Below are 17,218 nucleotides of genomic sequence, written 5' to 3'. Positions count from 1 at the left end.
CAATGAATGGATTATTAGCCAAACCAGACTGTCTTTACACAGAAAAACCCACAATAATTTTCCAATAATTGGACTAAATGCTCTAAACTAAGGGTTTAGAGACATATTTTACAGCTTTACACAAATCAGTCTTAAAAATCTGTGTGACAGTCGTTAGGTTGCTTGTTTCCAGTTAGGTTAGGTTGCTTGTTTCCAGCCTCTAAGGTTTTACAAGTTGCTGCTTTGAAGGATGGTGAGTACTTCCCAGATGCCTACTCTGCACTCACAGGAAAGAGTACCTAGCACACCTAGTACGTAAAATCCTGCACATGGAATTTACAGTAAAAAACTACAGTAAATAGTTAAAAGACCTTTCACTCACTAGTCACTATTTTTGTTGCTTTTTTTAAATCACAGAAGATAAATCCTATGAGCAACTTCAGGGTGATACTAACAAGCGTTACTACTCAAGACAGAAAGCAGCTCATTCCTTAAAACACAGTATCTTCAAATATCCCTGAAGACTGGCACGCCAACAGCAGACAGCCAAGTTTGTTTAATTACCTCTAAGTCAGTACAGATCAGTATTTCATTAAAATGAAGTTTAATGATGACATAAGCTAACCTGAAACTTATCCAGAAATGCAATGAGACAGATATTCATAAAACAAAATGTAAATGCTCCCTGCCCCAAGTGCTAACATGAGGCAGCATTTCATTCAAAACAGAGGTTAAGTCAGAGTGACAAGGGGCTTCCTCTATTACCACAAGAAAACTATAAAACAAATGGCACATCTTTTTTGCTTTCAAGCAAACCGTGGATTTTAAAGCCTGTAGCTATTTATAATGGGCACAGTTTGTGGCATGGAATAATAAATATTTGCACAGACTGTGTTACAGCAGTTTGAAAAGAAAGGTGACTACTTAACAGCTTCTGGTGTAAATACTTCCAAGGCAGACCAGGAGCAAATCAGGCACTGCGTTCCAGTCACTCTAAGCAGTTTTCAGAATGGATTGACTGGATAGTACTATTTGATACTCTCTCTGACTGTTTAGGTTTCACCAAAAATTGGTTAAGATCACTCCCTGACAGCACTGTGTTCAGTTTGGGAAGCAAGAAGTGTTACTTTACACAACCTCAGAAGGCACCTTTAACCAAGAAACAAAATCAGCTCACTCCTAGTGATTTAAAACTAAGCAGATTCACATCCTACTGAATAATCTACAATAACTGATGTAAAGCCAACGCCATTTCTAAAAATGTCATTTTGAGTTTCATATTAAAAACAAGCCACTCTGTTTGAAATTATATTTCTGGTTAATGATTGCATATATAATAGAAAAGCTTTGATATTTAGAATTCTAGGATTAGCAAGCCACAAATTTTTAACTTACGAAATTCTTCTGAGAATGAAAAGGATAACTTCAGAAAATTGTTAAATACAGAGTTTCTTTAACGCTTACCTGGTGAGCCGTTTCGGTTGAGGTCGCTCTCCGAATTTCCTGAAAAAAGAAGAAATTACTAATTTAAAACAAAAGGATTTAGTCATAATTTTACAGTGAGATACAATCCCAATTTTACAATTTTTGAAATTGTATTGGAATTTGGTATCTTTTCTTTGTAATTTCCTAGATAGATCCCTATCAAAATATCAACCACCTCCTCACAACAGCTTTTCCTAAAACAGCAGAGGATTTTATTTGGAACAGTACATAATTTTCTTTGTTAATTCATGGTTTCCTTCACAATTGCTTTTGAAAAGTTCAGATACCACAGGAATGTAAAAAACCAGGAGATCTTTGCCATAGAATTGACCAGAAGTGCCAACAACAAGCGGTTATTATCAACATACAAAAATTAACAGACATATCTCTGAGTTGACAAATCACAGTGAATGCTTCCGATCAGGACAATTTCACAAAAATCTGTTTTTCCTTCATGACTTCTCACAAAAAGGATGACAATGTATTTCATAAATGCCAGTACAGAACTATAGGAAAAATCTATTTCCTATGGAATCCATTCCTATGGAATGCAGCTAAGCTTGATCCATAAATAGCCAGCTATACACTCAACGTTTTTTAGCCATAAAGTGTTTTGAGACAGCTGTACTTCCTTCAGTGCTTTAACACCATTCTTGAGAGAGAAAACACTCTTTATAGAAAGGTAAGACTTTCCACAAAAGCCTTTTACATAGGACACCAAATTTACACACTGCAGAAACATTTTTATTATCAAAACCATCCTCAGATTAAGCCAAAATGGTTAGGTAAAAGATCTGCGAAAAGGAAGACTGTACCCAGCAATGTACATCTGCTCAACCTGGTAAGGAAGTATAACCACAAGCTAAAATGATGACAAAGAGAGGAAAAAGAAGAGAATACAAAAACCCACAAAGCAAACCAAAAAGGCAGGCTTATCTTAACACCTTTCTACCTAAAAATAAACTGAGACTGTGCTTTTGGTGCCAGTGTTCATAAATACCTCTATGATTTGCCAAAATGTTTTTTAAGTGGACATATCTTTCCCTTTGTGCTCCCTGGATAGGGAAAAGAACCATCTCCTACTATTTCCCTGCAACAGTGTTGGAGGTTCCATAGGACAAGAACTTGATCACTAAGTAATGTGAAAGGAAATTCCCCTGTCCGTGCAGTGGATCTGTCCTGGACTCTACAGCAACTGGTGGTGGAATGATTTCATACATTCCAATTTAATTTCAGTAATTCTAGAAACATACAAATGTATAATTACATAACTATTACCACATATAGTTGAGCAAAATAGCACTCTCCTGAAAAGACAGTGGTAACATTCAGAAAATTTTAAAAGTTATTTTTCAAGACTTGAGAAATTAGTCTTCTAAAGTACTGGCAGTCCACTCGACACAGAGGAATTGAATAAACAACATGAAGTCAAATTATTTTTTTTCAGCTTAAACAATGAAATAAAAATTTATCTTTCCAATTACAGAAGTTCATTTCATGTTTTACTTTGTTGTTGTTAGTATACTGTTCACTTCTCTGGCTTTATTTTAACTTTAAATGAAAAAAAGAAACCAAAACTCTTGCTGAAAGATTTGTTTTTATGTATTTTAAATTTTGAGGTGTACTGGACACAAACTTCATTTATCTTTTCCTCTGTGGTATGTATCACTGCATTGTCATATTTATAATGCAGAAAGGTAACTACAAACGCCAAAAAGCTTTGCAGTTTGGCAGTGGGGAAGTTACATCCAAAGCCTTTCTGCTTCTAAGACTTATCTTTCCAGGATATGCCTTGCTTCATCTCCTGAGCACACCTTGTGCCTCAGATTTTCCCTGGATAACAGTGTGAGTAGGTGTGTGTATCCCACCTCCTCAGTACCATCTGTGTTGTTGCAGTTTTCCCCTGAAGACCCAGGATCATTCTGTCTGGCAGAGGTTTGACTGTCTGTGACTCGCTGACTAGACAACAGATTACCTTTAAGCAATACTCTACAGACAAACAACATCCCTGTGGATTAGCTCCCTGCTTTTGAGCAGAACTACAGTCTTTGTTTCAATCCCTCTGTGCACCTCGATTCACCATGAAAAAACATTAAGAGTTACTTATTTTGAAGCAAAGAGGGCACTATGCACACCACACTTCCCTGTACTGTGGCCAAACAGATACAACCCAAGATGAGGACCCAAGTGTATCAGGAACTGCATTAACACAAAAAAACCCCTTACAGACAAAAACCTTACACTGCCCTAATGCAACACATACCTTTGCAGAACTCCTGAGAGCAGGAGATACGTTCCCCTTGCACAAATGCTTATTGTTAAAGAGTTTAATTAACAAAGCAGCTACACAGCACAGCTGCAATTACTTAAAGAAATAAACTTCATCTTCTTCCTTAGTCAAATTCTGAATATACAGCACAGGAGAGAAGTACCAAAATCCCCATTCTTCAGAGACAGAGCTAAAGCACTGAGTCACCCTGGAGATGCACAGGGTAAATAAACTCTGATCTGATGCTCAGTGTAGTACCTTTCTAAATCACACACCAGCTTTCCCTAGCCTCTTCCATCTGAAATAAAGTTAATAATGTCACTGCGATCAACTTGTGAACACATACAGTGCTACCCTTAGCAACACGAACCTTCCAAAGAGATGATGTAAAGTAAATTGTGTAGATCTTTCATTATTCTTTCAATATACATTAGAGGGAGAGGTAGAACAGGAGGACACTGCATCTTGATATTTACTTTAAGTCCTATTTTTAGCTGTTTCTAATTAAATTCAGCTATTTTTCCTCAGTAATGTTATCGCAACAGATGACTGACGGTTACGTATCCTAGCTATGGTGTCAATGATCAGCACTTTCTCTACCATCTCAAAATCATTTCAATGATCCCATAAATATTCACCTCTCTAGTTGAACAGCAACAGCCAAAGAAGTTAGAATTTAAAAATGATTAGGAATAGAATAGGAAATGGAAACATCACCATGTCATGGCATTATTCTGCCACACCCCCACAATTCAGAAAACGTGAAACAGTGGAAAAAAGTTATCTCAAGATAAAAAAGATACACAAAAGTCAGTATGGATAATCAATAGTTTTCATATGCAATTGGATAAAACCTCAGCCTCCAGTGAGAGTATGAGAGAAAAGTGACAAACTGATGCAATGACATAAGAGACTAATAAAAGGTATGCAAAATGTAAAAAGGAGATGGTTATTCTCTCTGTCTCATAAACACAGGAAATGGGAAATATTTCTACTATCTGAAAATTTAATTTTAGAATTTTTTTTTTCTCCTTGCTCTAAAAGTACTGTTAAAACTGAGCTGTGAAACATATTGCTAGAGTATATTGTGGAGGCTGAAAGCAGAAGTGGACTTAAAAGATTAAACAGAAGTCAGCTACAAAACTCCATTAAGTATAATGACCTATTTTACAACCTTGTTCTCAGGAAAACCTAAACCATGTTCTACCAGCAGCAAAAATATATCAGGAGGAAAAAAACCCAAACTAGTCTATATTTACCCTGCCTTGCATATTCTTTCCTTATTCATCCATTACTGATGACTAGCAGGCACAGTCCAGCATGTATACTCCTATGAACCAAAGCAGCAACTGCATCCAGGATGTCAGAGTTTCAGTCACACTACAAAACTCAGATATACAAACTAGACACAAAAATTGAAAAAAAAAAAGTATCACATGCATTTTATTTAATGGCTTATCTGGTTCACTCTTCCCATATGTTCATAAACTGATGTAGAGACGTGTACTGACAACACGACCTGAAGGACAGAAACTATCTTCAACTGCTACGCAGAAGAAAAGACTAAGAGGCTTTTTAATTTTTCTGATGTTAAGACAGATGAAAGTGCAAGAAACACATTACATATATGGTTTTGTACTAAATGACAGACATTGCACAAGCTGTGAAAGTTGCTATTTCAAACTTTCATATTTGACTGGCATATTGAAAAAAGAGCCAGTTCAGACATCACAAGGTTACCTGCCAGAGATGACACGGACCGCAACACTTTTCTAGCGTAGGTTTTCACTGGCTTTCACTGTTATGGAATTTCTTTTTACACTGAGTATTTCTATTTCTCCCTTCTTTACATCTTGAAAAATATGCAGATTGATGGATAACAAAAATGTACAAGAGAGGAAATTAAAAATGTATCATAGTTCTATTCCTACAGTGGTTATTAGACAAGATGAATGTACATCATTTGAAATCCTACTTACAAGTTATGTACCATTACACCTGAATGCTCACCAAGTTTCTTTCCTTTCCTGTTTTTTTTTTTTTTATTTTTTATTTTTTATTTTTTTATTTTACTATCCAAGACTAACTGCTGTTTCAGATGTCCTCTATGGGGATTCTGGACATACAGTCAAGCTGCTGTTTCATTCACATCAGTTCAAACTGTATTCTATAAGTATTCCCTAAGACCCTGCACTGGAAATACGAGTGCAAGCATTAGTCACACTGTAACCACTTGCTGTTGGAGCAAGTTATACTTGTCCTAATAATTCCTTTCCCAGTCCCATATTTTCTCCAACCACTAGTTAGTATTCTGTTATTTCACGTATTTTATTTGTCTTCTGATGCTTTGCATCAATTAATTTCACTTCCACATTTTGCACTGTAGGCATAGCTTTACTCCCACATCACATCCCAAATAATTCCTCTTTTCAATTCCAGACTTTTCATTTAGCAAGTCCCAGTTTGACATTTAAACCTCCTTTCCCCATTCACAGAAATGGAAGTGAACATACTTTTTCTTTTTACCTTTTCGTTGCCCTTTCAAGTAACTACGGAAGCAAGCAAGTGCACTAACATTATTATTAATCTTGTAAGTACAGCAGCTAGTTTTACTCAAACTTTTAATATTTTCAGGTAAACACATGGCAAAATGTAAATTTCAAATGTTTTTGGACAATAACAATGTCAAATCCTATTTGGAATTCCTAGTTCAGATACAACATGTACTATAATATAATTTTCTATGGCTGCAGGAGGATGAATTTTCACTGTTTCCATCATCTACAGAGGAGCACAAAGAAATCTATCAGTAGTTATGTGCCTCTACTAAAAATACCAAACTTATTTTCCAGAGATAACTATTTTGGCTAAATTTTTTTGTTGAATAGTTCTATGTGTCAAGTCAATTTTGAATGGAAAAATTAGTAAATGAAAATTAAGCACAACAGTTTTGTTATCTGCCAGAAAAAAAAAATTATGGAAAAAAACCCTCTACAAAAATCACATGCTATCCCATCCTCAACTCTGACTGCAGATCTGTGGTCACTGAACAGCTCTAGCATCCTCCTGCCTGGAATATGAACTTTAAATTTTCCGGTACTGGTCTTCAGCCAACAACATCCTTTTTACAGTCCCTGAAAAAAGTCCATTCACCTTTACTTACCGAGCAGAGAAGCCTTGAAAAAATATTTCCACAACATTCAAATAGAGACAAACTTCAGCAATTAGAAATTCTACTTGGCTTACAGACTGACACGTTTTGGCATCTAGTAGGAATAGCATGGATCTTTTTGTAAATAATGCTCTCCAGAGAAGCAAAAGGCAAAAGGGAGTTGTCAAATTTGACTACAGCAGGAACAACAGCTGAGCAGAAAGTGAGTGTATTGGAGAGGCCAACATGGGGGGAGCAGCAGAAACAGTGAGGACTAAGAACGGGAAGACACAGAAGAGTTGCTAAGTGAAATAAATGGACCTGAGAACTCTACGGGCAATGGGTACCAGAAAAGCCTGCGGCGAGGCAAAACATTCGGCTTTAAAGACTGGTAAAAATACACTACAGTTACTGTTTTCTGTGTCGACTTTTTCGTGACAGAAGCTTTCCTGGTGTCTTAACATTGAAAAGAAAAGCAAATACTTGCCTTACCCTGAAGAATGCAAAAATATATTATACAAAGACAGCCTGCCCAGATAGCTGGTAGATGCCCCATCCCTCAAAACATTCAAGGTCCAGTTCGACAGGCCTCTGAGCAACCTGATCTAACTGAAGATGTCCTTGCTCACCATGGGGAATTTGGACTAGATGACCTTTAAAGGTTCCATTCAAAACAAACTATGCTATGATTCTATTTTACAGTTATAGTAGATATCCATGTGTTGAGATCTATTTTCTTTCTACTCATACCTTCATGAGTATGAAGAGATCAGGTGGTGCTTAACTGCCCAGTAGGCAACTAAACACCACCCAAATGCTTCTCTCCCCCTGCCATCACACAAGTGAAAAGCATGAATAAAGAGCAAGAAAACTTGTAGGTTGAGATAATAAAATTGTTTAAGAAACAAAAGAGAAGTGGAAGAAGAGAGAAACAATAAGCCAAACACTCACCACTTCCCATGAACAGACCGATAACTAGCCAGTTCCCAAGCAAAAGCTGGGTAACCTCTCTTAAACCTCCCTCCTCTCCAGTTTATTGCTGAACATGACATTATAAGTCAAGGAATATCTCTTAGTTATTATGGGTCATCTGCCTGGTTGTGTCCCCTCCCAATATCTTGTACACCCCTCAGTCACTGTGGGGGGAAGGACACCGGGCGGAATGAGAAAGAGAAAAGGCCTTGACGCTGTGCAAACACGTTCAGCAAGAGCTAAAATATCAGTGTGTTATCAACACTGTTCTGGTCACAAAGAACACAGCATCACAACAGCTGCTATGAAGAAAATTAACTCTATCCCAGCCAAACCCAGCAGAATGAGAAAAAAACATAGATGCCTTCTGCATGGGCAAAAAGTTTCCTGTTCATTGGAAAAGTTTCACCCCCAAACATCTGACTGCCAGATCATTTCCAACTGGACATACACACTTGTTGGTGCTTTTAACTATCTACCAAAGGCCTAACATCATTCCCGAACAGTGAAATCAATTCTCTATTAGTCCTGTTATATCATAGCATGTCACAGTATTTGCTGCAGAACATATCAGAAGAACTCTTTAATAAGCTACAAGAGACGACTGTAATACCTCAGTACAGATTTTGGAAACCATCTCCAGACAGTGTCACAAGGAAACTTCCCTGGAAGGAAGTTACCCCACAGTGCTCAGTTCAATGGTTTCAGTTCCGTCTCCTGCAGCACAGATGTCTCAACACTGTCACAAATAAGATATGGCAATCACTAAACTAGGGCAGTATAAGACCCAGAGACTCACTGAGTAGTAAGTCCCACTTGCCTTAAACAAAGCTGTTGAATAAACAGGTTTTGAGTCAAACACAGAGTGCTGTGCACAGGCTTGCCAGGGGCTTGAGATGATCAGGATTAAATTAAATACAGAATAGTGACTAAGGGAAGTTTTTACTTCCCCAGAGGAGATCTGAGGGAAATAATGCTTCAAATAGAGGTTTAATGAAAAGAATTTCAGACTTTCACATAGTTTCTAGAGACATTTCAGAATACACTATGCAATTCAGAAAGAATGAATGTAAGAAAATATGACCTCTGCTCTCCAACGATATGAAGTGACAATGAAGTTTGGCGGGAGGCTCAAGTTAAGTTCCAACCCCCATTAAAACAGGGCCTATTACTTTTTACCATAAGAAACAAAAATACTTTTCAAAGAATTAATTTTGAGTTGCTTTGTGATCAGTTACGAGAAACCTACTAAACTACAAGCTCACCAGTATGAGATCTCAATGTTTACTTGGTCTACTGAAGTTACCTAAGATCTAGGAAAGTGAAATACTGAGGTTTTCATTTAAAGTTTGAGGATTAATATACAAGTATTCCTTTTCAGTTGCTAACAGAGACATCTTCTGAGAAAAGCTGAAAGAGACAGATTCAAGTAGCACTCTGAGACTCTGTTTTCTCTTTTTCTTTTAATTCTTTATCCTCTGCCCATTTCCAGCTTCAGTTTGCTTACAAAGACAAATCGGTGAAGAACTGAAGAAGCACTGAGGGAAGTTCATACTCATGGACATAAAATACGCTTAAAATTATCCAAGCCAACATATGCAACAGTGCCCATGTACAAGACACACTGAATAGTTCTCAGGAGCAATCCCTTAATTTGCCATTTGTTAGAAACGTTTCATCAGATTAAACAGCACACTACAACCTACATGGTAAGACTCAGCTACCCCACATCAGACTTGATTTAGTTCTGCAGATTTCTACATTTAGGATAACATGTTACACTAACAGAAGCAAAGCAGTAGATGTACATTTTAAAATATAGGATTTTTCTGTTAATGAAAGTATATTTTCTGGTGCACAGATTTTGGCGAAGACAAAATGCAAATACTGAAAATATTTCTGTGCATTCACCTACAACCATAGTCTATTACAAACATTTTAGAGCACAACTCACAAGGGAAAAGATCATCTGCCAGTAGGAAACATTATCCCATATGGTGGGTTCATGGACCCAAAGAGAATTCCTATGTATTCAAAAAACTGACCATTTATGATCCAGCATGAGCTGGCACATAAGACCACCATAAAATTTCATATAGCAGTTTTGATTTACATCACTTTTAATACGTTTGCTGTTGGAAATAACTGATGCATTTGATTTCTATAAGTGCACCCTATTCCACAGCGATATCCTTTATTTTTTAAATGAAGCTGAAAATAGTGCACTGCTATGAATTGCCAATGGTAAAAATGCACAGTTTAAAAAAATGATGTCCTACAGATTTAACATGATTAAAAAAAAAATCAAAGCACCTAAAGGAAACAATTTCTAAGAGATTAATGCAAAAGACATATAATTGTATATATGAATTCAGTCAACATGGAAGTAAACACAAGCAATTACTTATGCTCAAACAGAACATTTCACATTTATCTTTTCCATGGATGAAGATATTAAATAAATGAACCATACAATGGCTAAAACAAAGCCTTCAGAAGGAAAATTTTGTCTTCTCCAAAACAAAAATGCGTTCAGTATCCACAAGTCTGATCATTATGGGAAACAGAAGCAGTTTTACTACCAGTAACATTCAGCGCTAAACAAACACCACACTGGAAACACAAACCAAAAGAACTAAAATAAACAAGCCTATACTGCCAAAAGAAAGGACAGGTGATGAAGTAGTTCTCTCAGCCACTTTATACTCCATAGCCTACAATTCCACACAACCTTCATTCTTCACAAAGTTCTGAGCACATTTACTTTTCTCAGGCTACCCCCCCTCCACGTCCCGCAAGATTTTGGGGCTTTTTGCCCTCCACTGATTTTTGTTGGTTGTTGTAACTTAATGCCATATGTAATGACCCAGTCTACCCTGTGTCCCTAATTACTGTGGCTTTCTCTGTGTAGTATCATAGAGTAAGCAGTTTTTAAATCCCTAGATTACTCATATCCTAAACATTTTATAGTCTTGTTCTTTCTACATGATCACACACCTGAGGTACAGAAACTGCTGAAGAAATGACACCTGTCTCCTCTGTTGTTCCCTGCAGACACAACTGCGTTCATAAGCACGATCCTTTGATGCTGATGAAGTCACCAAACAGACTGACAGTTTCCAGCTCACCCATCTCTGGTTCATCCCTCAGGACGAACACAACTACTAACAGAGTCACGTGCAGCCACCAAATCGCTCTCACTTTTGCCTGCCAGCAGCACTTAGGCCCTGAATCTCATTAGGGTGCCTACCGTAATAAATATTGCCATAAAGACTTCATCCTGAAGATTAGGAGTTGAACTAAAAGCTAACTCATTTTTAAAAATAAATACAGTTTTCGTAGTCACATACAAAGAACTAACCTCAACCAATCTGCTTTGAAATATACTGACCCAATGTACCCTCTTTCTCATTCATCCTACAAAAGGAGATAAAATTCATTAAAATCTCACCAATCAAGAATGTCTAAGGGATATGAACAATGCTATCATTTCTCCTACTCCTAAAGTCCCTTTCTCCTCTGTAAAGAGCAAATGATGGGTGGTCCAACTGCACTGTGACTCTTTGGAAGTAGGGGGCACAGCAGCCCCTGAAATCACAAAACCAGAAAGTTTTTGATCAATACACAAAACATTTTCCCTCTTCAACGAAAAGAAACACCAAAAAAGACCCACCTGCTCCAGGGTGAATGCCAGCAACCATGCACTATCATATCTTTGTACTGCATTATCCTGTACTGCTCCCGACTACACCTAAAGAATTTAAGTCCTCCAACACAGGGAACATATTATGTGTTTGAAACAAGTCTTCTGCTCTACAGCACTGTATACAATTTTGGCACTATATCAAAAAATACTGACAAAAATACAACAGAAAAAGCTCTGCTGCATTTAGTCACGCCCTCTCACTGCAAGTCACTGGTTCAATTAGAAACTCCCTCTCCCTTTTCTGATCCGCTTTTATCCTCCCACGTTGCTTTCATTATTGTCCTCTCTCTTTTCCAATCCCCATAAAATCAGAGAACCATAACTGAAATTTAAATACAGCTTGCTCCATATCACTAAACAGGCTCACTTCCAAAAAAACTCACAGAAAGTAAAAAAAATTCACTTCTTCCTAGCAGTCTGCCTACATTTGGAAAAAAAACTTCATGCAGTCATCATTATGCCTTTATATGACTCTAAAAGTCAAAGGTCTGGTCCAAACAGGACATAATTTTAATCCAGACAGAATTCACACAGCTCTGCCACACTGAGGCAAGAAAGTCAGTAATGACAGCTTATTTAATGAGGAAGTGCCTAAACATACATCTGGAGGTGTGTTTTCCCTGCCTTTGCTTTAGTTGTAGGCACCTGCAGCAAGAAGTTAGTAGTCCTATCAACTCAAAGGATACCATTAAAGCGTTGGAGTGGTGTAGAATGTGAGAAACAACAACAACAAAAAGATTACTCCATTTATTAATATTCTTTCATATTCACATGCTATTAATTTCTTTTTTATTAACTTCCCAATAACATTGCCTCAAATGTTCAGTGAAAACTGCAGATTTACACACACTTACCTTAGCAACTGAAAGAGTTATCAGCTTGAAAAGTCATCATACCAACAGAATCTCAGTCCCTAAAATACAATATAATTTGGCTCAGATATTGCAACTACATAGGGAATGCACTCGTTAGTTTTATCTTCATCCTCCCCCAAAAAAATGAGGGGATAATTGGAAAAAGGAAAGCACCTGCATACAGTTCACAAAATTGACTACTAAAATAATGGTGATACATAAAACCCGCCTCGAGCATGCTGTGCTTGTACTCACAACATCTCACAGTCACTGACAACTCACAGCTTTCACTGACAACTACTTTGCTCAGCTTAGGATTATTGGGATTCTTCTTGTCCATCTAATACAGCAAATTTTCCCCTGGATCTCATCTTGCACATCACCTTTGAATACATATTTCTCCGGCAAACTTGACTTTTATTTCCTAAGAAAGCGATTCTATATCCGCTACTAACCCATAATTTCAGCATCAGCGAGCCCTTAAAAAACAAGCGGCTGCCTTTTAAAACATTAAATTTCTAAACATGGTAAGAACAGAGCTATTGAGTACTAAAGCTGTGCTGTTTACACTTACTATCTGCCCATAATTGCAAATAAGATTTAGTCTGAAGAAATATTTCTTTTAGATGCACGAGGAAACAACTTTAATAAATGTATCAACTATCATCCCTGTTGCCCGATTACTTGAAAAAAGTCACAAATTAGATACAAGAGGAGACTTTTTCAACCACTTTCTTACTGACATGGGAGCCCTGCACTATACTATAGCACCTAAGGATTTGCTCAACCTTCATTTCAATGACTAAATGTCCGCAGTGTTCAAAGAACAGTGTCCCCCTGTATATTGAATTAACTGGAAGATAAGTATTCATCTTCTGTGCAGAAGGCAACTTAAAAAATGAATAAAAAAGAAGCACAAAATCTTGAGGCTCATGGTTTTCTCTGAATTGCCATCATTCACTGTAACGCCAAAAATACATAACAGAAGGAGAAATTGTGAATGATTTTGCAAGGAAGTGGTGAAGAACCATACTGAACTTGCAAAGGCAGAAGATTCCAAAAAAGCCAGACTAACCTCACTAACCATAAAGGTAAATATGTATTTCTTTGGAACACCTCTTAAAGAGATAACAGGTTCTTGACAGGGACAGTCTTTGGTCAGCTTCAAGATTTCTAACCACTGCTCTATTAAAGTAATAGGATAATCACTTTTCCATGTGCTTTCTCTTACTCTATACATTCATAAACAGAGGAGGTTCACCACCACAGTATCTGCTTTCTCTGAGCAGAAAAACAAGGAGAATAGACTAATCTGTCTCTAAGGGGCTTACTGTCCCTGCTGCAAGCTCCTCAACCAGCTTCCCCTGCATCACCTGCAGAGCTCAGACCTTCAGAGGGAGCTAATTCAGCCCATCAATCTGTCACACCACTCATACACTGGGAAGCAGGAGACAGGGAAACAGTGGTGTTGGTTGCAGAAGGCTGTTTGTTCACCTAAGCAAATTCAACTTTAACAGAAGCCAAAACAGATTACACAGAAAGAGCAGCTAAGCAAGCTGTAATTCTCACAGGAAAATAACTATAATGTAAGACAATATACAGAAGAATTCTGTAAGGAAAATGACTTGCAAAAACCAAGTCTTAAGCATAATTAAGAGATCCAGAAGACTAACATCCTTAGTCAAAGTTTAGCTTAGGAGAGTCATAAAACACTCACTCCAAATGCAGTCAGAACAATGTAAAATGACAGCTAAGTAAACTAACTTCTCTAAGGTTTAAGCAGACCAACTCTGACAAGTCTTGATGTGACAGTTTAAGTCCCCACTGTCTCAAATGCCTTTCCCACCTCTTTGCTAGGTCTAGGCAAGCAAGTTGGACTGTGGCTTCACCGGCAACCACCAAGACAGGTCTTGCCTGCCAGCTTCCCCCTGGCAACACTGACCTACCCTCACACACCAAAATTCAGCACTTGTCAGACCTTTCTACAGACAAATTCGAATCATAAACCCACTGAGGGCCAGCACCACCAGAGTGCAATCAAAAGGCACACTCAGAGGAGATTGTGACCTCCCACTTCAGTAGCAGGGCACTATTCAAAACCTGGTGCACCCATAGCTTCAGTTTAGACTCACTTCACTGTATTTTAAATAATGTAAATAAATAAATAAATGCCAACATTCCTTTCACTGGTCTTGTTTTAGGAACTGTATTCTGAACACTAGTACATGCAGTGCTTAGCCCTCCAAAGCAAAAGTTTCAGGAGCAATTTTTACGTACCTTTATTTTTACACTTCTAAAAAACATCTTTAAGAAATGGAGACAATTCCCTACCATCTCCTTCCTTCAGCAACTCAGTCATTTTGGTCAACCTTTTTTACAGAATTTTATTTATTTTTTTTTAACACAGTATTATGACAGTCTGTACCTCTCCTTTAATTCCCCTTCTTCCTCCGACTTCTATACTGTGAGCCTTCAAAGTGCAATATGGAAGCAGCTCCTTATATTCATCAAAAGGAAACTGCCAGAGTTCTATAAGCTTACTTCTATGAACTACATCTCATCCACTGATTCTAGACTTGTAAAACAATTCAAAAACTGTATCAGTAGGTAAGCAGAGAATAGGTTATCGGGTCCCAAGCAGGTTTCCATGCAAACAGTAATTTCCAAACAGGCAAATAAAATTAGTCTCTTCAGTAGGTTAAAATGATGACCTAAAACCTGTGCATACATATACTTTTTAACAAAGCTCTATTTGGCACCAACCTGTTTTACAAAATTATAGGGTTTCCTAGATATCAGATGTTTTCTTATTTCATCACTCAGGAATTATGTGGTTACACCAATTTGCAAAATGAGCTGCCAGTATCCTAGAATTAATCAATCTCAAGTATATTGTTTCGTAATTAAGCTTATGAATACATCATCCCATGAATATAAAAACAGCAGCAATAAACACGTCCCAGAAAAGAAGGAGAATTAGAAGGCTCTTTTTCAACTTTCTAGGACAGCTAAATCAGTTCGAGGCCATTCTTCACTGTTAATCTTTTTCAGTGTGGTTGTGCTGAAGGTCTCTAACTGGGAAGCATTTTATATAAGCAAATTGTTCTTAAACTTCTACAGTCACATAACTAGACAGCAAAATTAGGTGCTATTCCATCTGCAGTTTACAAACCTGTGTTTTAATAAAAACATAATCATTTTGAAAGATTTAAAAGCTGTGTTTTTTTTGTCATTGTGGTTGAATTAATTCACAGTTCCTTCTATATTTCTAAGATATTAATTTATACTGCAGCTACAGCTCCTGCAATAATTAATAGAGCACTCCAACATAGGAAAGACAGAAATTCAGGTTCCCATTTAACAAATACTTGAAGGAGAAAGAAAAAAATAGGGTAAGTATAACAAGTATATTTCTGTTTAAATAATATAAGCTAGCAGCTTCTTTTAATTATTGCTATTTTCAATTCCAAAACTTAAGTATTTAGAAACAATTTGCTAGAGAAATATAATCTCCATAATGCTTATCATCAAATATGATAATACTTTCAATAACTGTTATGGTAAGTGGGTCAATGATCCCTGAACAAGATAACTAAATGGACACTCCAAAATTAAACTTTTACTCCTCCTTATCACAGTACATTTACAATAACCATATAAAAAGATTAGATTACATGGTTGGAATGTTAGCAGGCTAACACCTTATCATCCTTTCTTCTGGTATTATAATATTACAGTTCTCTTACATAGTTACACATGCTCCTATTGTGCCCCAACGGCTTTTATGCAGCATTTTTCATAAGAAAAAATCTGAAGAGCACAAATGCAAAGCAGTTATTATTGTCCATTTTTTTAAATGGGAATTGTGTGAATCATACTTAATTCAAGTAGGCTTGCTTTTCAGGTTTGTCAAGTTTGAACTCCACACAGATGCAAATTACTGGTAAAACTTCTCCCTGCATCTTAATGAGGTACACTCTAAACCATGAAGCCAACTTGAAAACAAGAATGTTTTTGAGACAAATTTTACTTGACTTAGGTGTTCTAAGTGTTCAAGGAACGAGCATTTTAAGAGAAAATTTGACCCAACAGCACTTAACTTCCACATGATCTTGAACCTGTGAGTGCTACAACTCCAGCTTCCCAGAATAACGCCTGTGCTGGCACAAATTTTTTGCAAGGATTTTGCAGCACGATAAGCTGCCTAAGCACTGCTGAGAAGACTCCCAACTGCTGAGCTCTGAACCCAACCTCTTTTCAAAACATTGCCTCATCATTCCAAGAACGGTCAGGCCAGAAGGGAAAGCAAATTGTCAAAACTGTTGTGAAGTATTAAACGACCAAATATGTCACTTCAGTTAGCACCATTTCAAGTGTATCTTTACCAGTTTAAAAATGATTGCCAACACAGGACTACCGAGTATGCAGTTGGTGGAACACGCTGATGAGTAGGGAGATTTCTTTCACAGAATTCCTGGCTATTGCTGCTTCAGATAGGGCAGACTGAACTCTCAAAAAAAAAAAAAAGGGAAAAATTATTGACAAATGCGATCATTAAGGTTCAACAATCAGATAGATAACCTGAAGTATGGAATGAACATATGCAGATGCCCATGCAGCCAAGATAAATGAACAAAAAAAGTCTCATCCTGAAGAAAATCAGGAGATGACCTATATTAGAAGTTACTGGTTAAAATTCAGCATTTTAAGGAGATGGTATCTTTTCTTCCAAGGCATTAATGCATTCTGGAAAATATGGCACATTAATGTGTCCACAGAGCAGCTTAGTGCTGTAACAACTA

The 17,218-nt window shown here is 37.2% G+C and overlaps 1 protein-coding gene across 1 annotated transcript in view; it reads right to left on the bottom strand.

Annotated features, from left to right (window-relative positions):
* RBPJ (recombination signal binding protein for immunoglobulin kappa J region) overlaps nucleotides 1-17,218 on the bottom strand; it is a 61,342-nt gene that overhangs the window by 27,645 nt on the left and 16,479 nt on the right. The window contains exon 2 of the mRNA XM_039381438.1: nucleotides 1,444-1,482. Within this exon, the coding sequence (XP_039237372.1) occupies nucleotides 1,444-1,482 (39 nt within the window). The remainder of the gene's footprint in view (nucleotides 1-1,443; nucleotides 1,483-17,218) is intronic.

Source organism: Pipra filicauda, unplaced genomic scaffold (genome assembly GCF_003945595.2).
Source record: "Pipra filicauda isolate LSUMZ 115617 unplaced genomic scaffold, ASM394559v2 scaffold223_size1779592_pilon, whole genome shotgun sequence".
Lineage (NCBI taxonomy): Eukaryota > Metazoa > Chordata > Aves > Passeriformes > Pipridae > Pipra > Pipra filicauda.
Note: the sequence above shows the minus strand (reverse complement) of the source record. Positions and strands in the feature narration are given on the sequence as shown.